General features: G+C 20.6%; 1 protein-coding gene across 4 annotated transcripts; it reads right to left on the bottom strand.

The window, feature by feature from the left end:
* Nucleotides 1-826: 826 nt before the first annotated feature.
* Nucleotides 827-9,802, bottom strand: LOC129606851 (uncharacterized). Of its 4 annotated transcripts, none has more exons than XM_055517446.1 (10): nt 9,020-9,147; nt 8,825-8,924; nt 8,477-8,611; nt 8,120-8,313; nt 7,538-7,852; nt 6,571-6,644; nt 6,320-6,493; nt 6,011-6,227; nt 1,743-1,877; nt 827-1,671 (listed from the first exon to the last, which is right to left on the bottom strand). In XM_055517446.1, exons 2-10 carry the CDS (start codon nt 8,894-8,896, stop codon nt 1,467-1,469), a joined length of 1,521 nt encoding a protein of 506 aa, XP_055373421.1. In that variant the 5' UTR covers nt 8,897-8,924; nt 9,020-9,147; the 3' UTR covers nt 827-1,466. The 4 variants fall into 4 exon arrangements, with proteins under 4 accessions (XP_055373421.1, XP_055373420.1, XP_055373419.1 ...); XM_055517445.1 differs by having other exon boundaries at nt 9,016-9,140; XM_055517444.1 differs by lacking the exon at nt 9,020-9,147 and adding an exon at nt 9,624-9,802 and having other exon boundaries at nt 828-1,671.
* Nucleotides 9,803-10,223: the final 421 nt, after the last annotated feature.

A 10,223-nucleotide genomic window follows, 5' to 3' on the forward strand; every position in this document is an offset into this window, starting at 1 on the left:
TTTTTTATGTAAATTCAATAAATATACATAATTAATATTCATAATTTTTTATTTTGGACGGGAGTTTATGCAAAATAATTCTGAAAAAGATATTTAAGGTTTTAGTAGCTGTACCGGAAGTTTATGGATTTAATTCAATCTTTGATTGTTTCCTTTTCTTTTTATTTTAAATTTTAAGTTATTTTTTGAATATAAAGGTATTGATATTACTAATTATAAAAGATTAATATTACTAATTGAATATGTATCCTTTAAAATAAATATATAATTTATAATATTTAAAATAAATTCTTTCAAAAAATAATAAATCGTTTTAACACTTTAATTTTGTGTTAAATAAATAAATTGTTATTATTACAAATAAGTATAATTACACGTATACAAATTATAAGTACATTATTTAGTAATATTTTATTTGTTTGCTAGAGAGCTTTGTTTTTAATTATAAATACATTAAATTCAAAAGGTAATGTGCAATTAATATACATTATGTGCCGAATATTAAATCTTACAACTTAGTTGCACAATGTACATTATTATAAATAATATACAATTAAACATTTAAAATAAAAATATTATTCATGCTAATAAAGTTAATTAAGCTACATGGTTTTATATATCTATTATGTTTTAATAAGTGAAGCTTAAAATGTATTAATAAAATATATTATAATCTATTTGTTTGCTAAAAAAAAAAGCTTTATATTCGCTCATATTCTGTTATTCGCATCACTTAAGATGATTCGAGATATTATTGAGAAATTTATTGTTTTTCAGTATAGAATTTCAAAAAAATTTTTTTAAAAAATTACAAATTTTTTAAATAGCAATCCCCAATTATGCGGATAACAGAATATGTGTAATTATTTATGTATATAATATTCAATAAAAATATAGAAGACAAAAAAATTATATTGTGAGATATTGCTAATTTAGTGATATGGTATTTTAAAATATAGCATCGTTTTTTTTTTTTTTTTAAATTTGTAATTATTAATCTTATAAATGTTTAATAAATGAGCATAAATCAATTGTTGAAAATTCAATACATTCACATACATTAGAGAAAAAAGTAAATTTTCACGCTAAATCATTTCCGAGATTCTTAACTAGTAACATAATTTTATTAAATATTTTTTTTAAATGAAATTGAAATTACATATTATATACTTATTTATTATATACGTATTTTTCAATTAATGAACATGTTTTTTTCTTTTTTTGGCAATTTTTTCGATTTAAATTCATTTAAATTATTTAAAAAATTTTCTACTAAAAATTTTATCTAATTTAAAAAAAAAAATTATTTATGCTTAAGCCAATTAAAAGGTAGAGTCACAGAAAAATTTGTCGAATTACAGATATTGAACTTAAAATTCAATGTGAAACATGTTGTTTTTATTACACCTTGATCCACGATTAATTTCATTTTTTTTTTACTTTTTGTAAAATATTATTTTTTCATATTAATTACATTTAATATTTGCGTTTAAACTTGAATAAATACTTCCTTTTGCCAAACCAATTTTTGGTCCTTTGCATAAATCTGTATTAGAACCATGTGGATTAACACGTTCGCATCTTAAATTTTTGGCATCAGAACCTTTACTTTTTGTTTTATTTGCAATTGTTAAATTTGGATTGGCACCGCTCCATGTAACATAATCAGCACTAAAAGAATTAATAACAAAAATTAAAAAATCTAAAGAAAAAAAAAAAATAGAATTGTATAGAAATATTACAGTAAAAGATTTTCATTTGGACCATTTGAAAGTTCTTTATTATGTCCCAAAGTTGAAATTCTTCCAAGAATTGATTGAAATTCTTGTTGGTATACAGCATCTTTTTCAACATCATTTGAACTACTTGATGAATTTCTGAATTCAGAACAAAAAATAAATAAAACAAATTGAAAAAAAAATACATTAAATACTGGTTGCATATTCATCAACATTGCACAAATTATTAACGTAAGCATATAATTACTTACTATTACCTTGTATATAAAATAACTTCTTTTATATATAATAATTAAATTTATAATGAATTTATGATATTTTATGAGATGTAAAATAAGTAAATTACTAAATTTTTAAATTTACATTTTTAACAAAACAAGTGATATCTTAAGTAAAATAAAACTTATTAAATAAATTGTCAGTGCTATAAGAGAAAGAAAAGAGATAAATAAAAAATATAATATGTTCATAATGTTAAAAATAAAAATTATAATTTTTATATTGATTGCTTTTTATTCGTTTAATTCAGAAAACAATATTTTTTTTTTAATTCTAAAATGAACTTGATACATAAAATAGCTTTTGGCATAGCAACGATATTCGAAAGTTTAATAGAATTTAGCTTATTCAAGCAGAAACCAATAACTATTTCAGAACTCAACGCATTAAATTTAATAATAATAATTATTCCAATTTAAAATTTAATACTGATAAATAAAATACATTAATATTTGTATTTTATATAAGCACATACTTTGAAATTTTGCTGGTTTTATGATCCTAAAACAAAAATATTAATAATAGGATTTTTTTTATTTAATTCCCTCTAACATTTATACATTATCTTGCTTATGTAATTAAAAATGTATAAAAACTTTTATATTATAATATTATAAATCTATTTTAAATCTTTAGATTAAAATTAAAATTTTTAGAAATTCGCTAAACTAACTACTATAATATTAATAAATTGTGCAAGTTATCACACTAATTAAACATTCTGAAATATGAAAAAATAGAAAATAAATAATATTAAAATTTTATGGATATGGAATATATCTGGCGATACGAAATATATTTTAAACATTAAAATATAACTATAATAATTTCGTAGCTTTTATTTTATAAACAAGTTGAACAGTAAATTAATCATTTTTGGGGGTACGTAGCATTTTTAATTCCTAATTTGGTTTTGCAGTAAAAAATATATTTAACCGATATTAGATTGAAATTATAACAATTTTAATACTTATATATTGTAATATACAAATATACTAAATATCTACAGTTAAAAAAAAATAAAAATATAATTTGTAAAAACATTTCTAAAATAAATTATTAAAATAAAATAAATTAAATCAGAAATAAAAGCAAATATTAAATGAAAATTTATTGCTGTCTTAGTTTAATTATTTAAATTAGTAATTTAAAAATAACTAATTATTTTTAATAAATTCATTTCTTTGCTTAATTATTTTTTTGCTTATCTACTATAAAATTATGTACAATATATTTGGTACGAAAATAATTAATTCAATATAAATTTTTGAGATGCTATTTTAGACGATATTTTCCTCCTTCTAGAATATATTTTACTAATTTCTTATATTATATAAGTTCTTTACTATAAATAATATAATGCTCTATATTTATGATAAATTCATAAATAATTACTTATATTGATATACTATAAAATTATAATTATAAAATAAAAACATGCTTCAACTTAAAATACAATTTAATATAATTTACTAAGTGATAAATAAAAAAGACAAACAAACAAACAAATATTATTGGATAAAATTAAATTAAATATAAAAAAGTATTTTTAAAAATTACAAAAAAAAAAAAATCTTAATTCATATAATAATAACTATAAAATTGTGTTATTTTTAAGTGTTTTTATAAAATAAATAATACAATTATCTAAAAATTCTTAAGAATTGCCCATACTTTAATGATCCCGATTTATCTCTTGTACGATATTTTAATATATATTTTGATCCTTTGTTATTAGATGTTAAAAATGAAGATGATATAGCTGATGATGATGATGATGATGTAGATGTTGACATTTGTAATTGATTATTAGAATCTTCGATATTCATATTTGATGATTTATTATCGGCTTCAGTCTTTTCTTCATAATTGATATTAATAATATCATTTCTAGAATTTGAAATTTTTAATTCTTTATTATTATTATCATTTTGAATTAAAATATTATTTTCATTTATAGCATTGTGTTGTATTTTGTTGGTATTATTGCTGTTGTTTTTATCGTGAGATGATAAACAGGTTTTTTGTGAAGATATTTTTACTTGTGATTTCATATTATTATTTTCTTGTTGCAATTGTGAAACATCATTTAATATATTATTTGTATTTTCATTCTGATTTTGTTCAATGTCGATAATATTATCATGTTGATCTTTTCCAATATCAATGGGATCATTCAAACTATAAATTTTTAAAAATTGTATCGTGTAATTTCTTACTTTTTTTTTTTTTTACTTCATTATCAGAGAGAACAAAAATAATTTACATTAAGAAAAAAATTATTTAGTAACATAATAAAATAATTAAATATCACGACAAAATCATAAGAGACAAAACATTTTTTCAACTAAATATATTTTGGGTAGTAAAATTATATATTAATAAATAAGTAATTAAAAAATAAAATATTTTAGTATATTTCTTATATAAAGATCAACTTTTAAATGGAATTAATATTCCAGTTGTTAAATAATTTTGTATATCATTTATTTTAGGTTTTTTATTTATATTTTTAATCATAACAATGTATATTTTTGTGATATTAAAAAAATTATTTTTATTTCTCATATTAAGCTTGTTTTTCGTTTTTTATATTATTGTTTAATTTTTAATAATTTAAATAAAATATTTTCGTTTTGAATTTTTCATATCATTAAAAACAAAATGGTTTAAAATAATATAAGCAACAGTAAATAATATACTTATTATGTATATTTAATTGAAGTAATATTTTAACAAAAAAATTTAAAAAAATTTAAATAACAAAAATATTCTGAAATTTTCCCTGTAACACTTATTAATTCAGAATATGCTATTAAATATGCTACTATAAATACTTTAAAATTCACTATTTGCGTTATTTCTGCAATAAAATTATTTTATGTAATTTGGAATTGCAAAACTTAAACCTTAAAAAATGAAAAGAATTGAAATATATGTCGCTTATATACAATCACTATTATAAATTATAGACTTTATTATAGACCTTAATTCCTATTATGTAATTCTTTTTGATTTATTTAGTTATTTTAAAATAAATTAAAAAACTACTAGTATACATGTAGTTTATAAATAAAATGTAATTATATTTTCATTTATTTAGACGGGATATTTAATTTTTGCATGGCAAATTCACGCAGTTTTAGTTTTGCAATTACTTGAGTAAAATATATACATATTTTAATATAATTCTTTACAAAAAATATCTACATTTTGTACGGTCTTAATCCCTAAATTAATGTATAGCTTATTTAAGAATTTGTTGCAAAACAAAAAAAAAAATTGAATTCAATCATCTATCTGCTTTTTTAGATTTTATTATATATGAAATATTCTTATGAAAATGTATGCCTGTGCCATTGTGTTACAATAATTAATTAAAATATAAATTTTTCTATTTACAAATAAATCATATTTAAATGCTTATTATATATATACATGTATAAATATGAATATAAATCGTATTTCAATATTTCTAAATTTAACTATAAATATATATAGTTTTGTTTAGAATTAATTTTTCCTTAATCTTAAATTAAACATTTAAGTTTAAAAGTACATACATACAATAATTAGAAAACTTAATGGAAGAGAAATTGTATTTAGAATTTCCAAATAAAGGTTTATTTGAAATTCAATAAAATTGATTTTTTGATAATATGGAAGCTTTAATGTTATTAATAAAATGATCTTATATTAATTAAATAATAAATCATAATTATATTGAGAATTAAAAAATATTATGGCGATAATATTTATTTTCTTAGTATTATTATACAGAAAATGATTTTAAAATTAAATAAAATAAAAAAATATTTTGCAACATAAGTAATAATAAAAAATTTCAATGAAATTGCCAAAAAATGAATGAAGTGAATTAGAATTTTGAATTTTCTTTCTTAAAAATGTACATATAAATATTTCATTTGAAATGTATGTTATTTTATGTTAATTATGATTATCGTATTATTATTTCTACAAGAATTAAATACCTTTCTTTAAGTGAAGCATTTGATTTTTCATTATCTTTGATGGCAATTTTATTTACATCTTTTGCATGAGCTTCTTTTTTAGCACGATCATCGTCTTCTTGTTGAACTATTTGCAATATTTGATTTGCTCGATCTTCAGAATACCCAACACTTTCTAATGCCATTGAAACTATACGTTCTGTTATTTTGGGATATTTTTCTTGAAGATGAACTTTAACTAAAAAAAAAAAATAAGTAAGTGAAAATGGTTCATAAAACAATTTTAGAATTAATAAATTACAATTATTATAAAATTATAAAGAAACTTACTATTTTCTTTCTCTTCTTCAGTTAATTCCTTAGGGTGAAGTGGAATTATTTTTTCTGCTTGTTTATTATCTTTTTTATTCTTTTTATCTGATTCAATTTTATGAGGATTTGGCATTATTGGTACGTCGCGTTTCGTATAACCCATAGCACTAAGTTTTTCGGAAGCCTTTTGAACTATAAAACAAAATATGAATAATTTAAAAAAAATTAAAACATATAATTTTAAATTTCATTCTATAATATTATTTTACCATTATTGTCTGAATTTGCTAATACATCCAATAATAATGTTTCATCGGCTTTTGGAAAAATGTTTTTCATATACCTTGTTCAAAATAACAAAATATAATAAATAAGAAATATGTCCAATAATATTTAAAATGTTAGTTTTTAAATTAATTTTGTTAAAATTTGTAATAAAATTATGAAAATTTATTCAAAATTAAAAACAAAAGAAAATAAAATAAAAGAGAACATTTAAAATTAAATAACAGCAATAATGTATTTTAGTGTTGTTAATGTAATTTGTATGCACAACAAAGTACAATACCTAAAAATTAATTGTTTTTTACACATAAATTAGTAATAATACTATATTAGATCTATAAATTAAATATTTAGTTAATATAATTGAAACGGAGACCCTTTTTTAGTTAATGAATAAAAATTAATTATTTATTCAATAAATATTTTTTTTACTGCTTTTAATAAATAAATAGTTAGGTAACCTTTAAAAATTTTCAATTTGTATTTTTATGTGCCATACGATATGTATACAATTTTTCCTAATGAATCCTCTTTAACTGCACACGTGCTCATTATGCATTAGAAAAATATTTTCAATTTAATAAAAAAGCCTTAGAAAGAAAAGTCATTTGCGAAAGCCACATTGACTTAATTGCAAATATATATTTAGTATATTTTATATTTTTATACATTTTATTGTTAAAATCTTGACAATAAAATTAATGGAAATAAAAACGAAGGAGTAGAGAAAATTTGCAAATTTAATTTAAAAAAAAAAAAAAACGAAAAATTGTTGTTAAAAGAAACCATCAAATAAGAAATGAAAAAATTTAAGCTTCTTTGCAAAATATGAAAAAAATTATAAAAAGCAAAAATGATTTAAACATAAATAAAAAATTCAAAAATTTTACGTAAAAAAGTTATTTTTTTAAACAAAAACAGATTTTATACTATGTATTGTATGTTATCAACCTTAATTTCATTTTTGGTGAAGAATGTGGTTTTGGCGAATTACGTATTTGTTCTCCAATTTTCGGTGATCCATATAGATGTCCGATTAGTCCATTTTTAATATTTGATGGACGAAAACTTGAAGAACTTGGCATAGGACTACCAGATCTAGAATAGTAGTCTAAACGGTGTGTTGGTGGTGTTAATTGAAATGCAGAATTACTCTGATTGAACAAGTGACGTTGAATTGGTGGAGTTGTATAAGGTCCAGGAGTGCATAGTGGATGCTTTTCAACTTGTAAAGCACTTATTACTACAGCTTCACGATTATAATATCTTTGATTTTATATTTATACAAGTATATAATTTTTTTGTTTTGTTTTGATTTACATTTTTTAAAGCATTTTTTTTTTTTTTTAGTAGATTATACAAAGTGTTCAAAATATTATATTTATACATTAGTGGAAAGCGTGAAAGCAAAAAGCATATTACAATGTGATTTTAGTTTTTATATGTTAAAACTCACAAAATAAATACAAATAATGTATTTATTACAAAATAAATACAAATAAAATAAAAAAAAACAAAAATACATAAACTTACTTTTTCAAAAGTAATCGAATATGATTTTCACCAGCTGTTGGAAACATGGTTTGAATTTTCGAAACCACAGCATTTGTATCAATTTGATTAGTGAATGAGGTTTCTTGCATTGGTATAGATTTGCGACGATTTGATCCTAAACTATCAATTCTTGGAATATGTGGAGAATCGTTTGTTCGTAATAATGGTGTTTCCTAAAAAAAAAAAAAGAAAAAACATATGGTAGATGTTTAATATATGAACTCTAAATGTACATATATATGTACGTATGTACATATATGATCTTATTTGTGACAAATCATTCATACCTATAAATATGTATACATAGACAACGTAAATTTACAAAATGTTACATACCATTGTCATTTGACTAGCTGTTGACATTAAAGGACTTCCAGATATACTATGTATGCTAGAATGCGGTCCCTGAAATGCCCTTACAGCTGTAAAATTATTTACTGGATAAACATGATAGGGGGATCCATGCATAGGCTAAATCCAATATTAAAAAAAATAAAAAAAAGAAAAACACAAAAAAAAAATTTTTAACAAACATTAACTCCAACAAAAACTTATTTTACAAAAATACTACATATTTACATATTTTATACTTAAAACAAAAAAAAATATTGCATGTATTAAAAAACACATTATTTAATCCTTTATTTAACGAAAACAATGTCATTTTTTTATATAAAACTTTACCTGCAATGGTATAGATTCTATTGAATCATTCTGTAATGGCATATAACCAATTCTGGGATCTTGTAATTGCATAGCTTTTGTTAGATAATTAACGTAATAGCTAAAATGAAAATAAAGGAAAATTTATTTTAGTTTAATATTAATTTTAAAAAAAATATAAGGTACATAGAATATATTAGCACTACGCGTACCTACATATGCTAACATAATTACAAAGAATATCAAGTAACCATAGTGAAAAAAGATGGTACGAGATACAAGTATTTCAATTGAAATGACATCATAAACCAATTAAAAATTTTTAATTAAAGGTTTTGAATTTACTCGTAACTCTTCCTATATAATATGCATATGTGTTATATACATACTATGTATTATATGTAAACGTTCATGTACTGTAATTTTCAATACATTTCTCCACACCTATTAAAAAAAAACCCACTACGCATATACATACATTTCTTGCAAGAGCTGTTTAACTTTAAAATCAACATATGTATGTATGTAGGTAAAAGATTTTTACCCCCAGCAATTATTGATTTATCATTTAAATTTATTTAAAAATTTTATAATATGAACTGACTTTATATACTTGTAGAAGAAATGTTATAAAATATTGTATTAATTTCAAATAAAATTCACACTGATTGTTGTGAACAATGAATTTTTCATCATTTTATACACAATTTACTAAACTTTTAAGATAAATCTCAGGTATAGATAAGGAAATTTCCTACCTACTTGGAAGTTTTTTTTTAGATTCCTATAGCTAAATTGAATTTTTTTCAAATACATTTACCATCTTCCACTACTTTCATCGTATTTGCAGTCCCAACCTGGAGGCAATAAATTCTTTTTTTCAGACATCACAATTTTTTTAATTTTCTATTTTGTAAACGATTTGATTATTTTTAACAAATCTCAAATCAAATGCCAATTACTTTTTGTTTACCAAAAATTTTCTCTCACCAGTATCTACTCAATTTCTTATCTTTGACTTTGACAAGCAACAATATGCCACTTGCTGCAGTTAAAAGTTTTATTTCGAGTATCGAATCAATTATCAGGGATGCTTTGTAAATAAAATGTAATCTGCATCAACTTAAAATTTTTCGAGTAAAAGTTTAAATGCAATAAACATGCAAGAGGAAAAACCATTACTTAAATCATTATTTTGAAAAAACTTCGTAAATTGAATAACCAGATCTGTTTACTTATGAAAAGTTTTAGTTTTCGCACAATCCTTTCGCGAGATCGTATTAAAAATTTTAACCTAGTATCTTAGTACAAAATACAAGACTTAGCTTCGTTCACCAAAGCATATTATTTTTCAAAATTTCTTTCACTTAAGATTATTATTTAAGTTTTTGAACCTACAGAAGCTATACAAATAAAATTA

Source organism: Condylostylus longicornis, unplaced genomic scaffold, assembly GCF_029603195.1.
Source record: "Condylostylus longicornis isolate FDR11 unplaced genomic scaffold, ASM2960319v2 ptg000022l, whole genome shotgun sequence".
Classification (NCBI taxonomy): Eukaryota; Metazoa; Arthropoda; class Insecta; order Diptera; family Dolichopodidae; genus Condylostylus; species Condylostylus longicornis.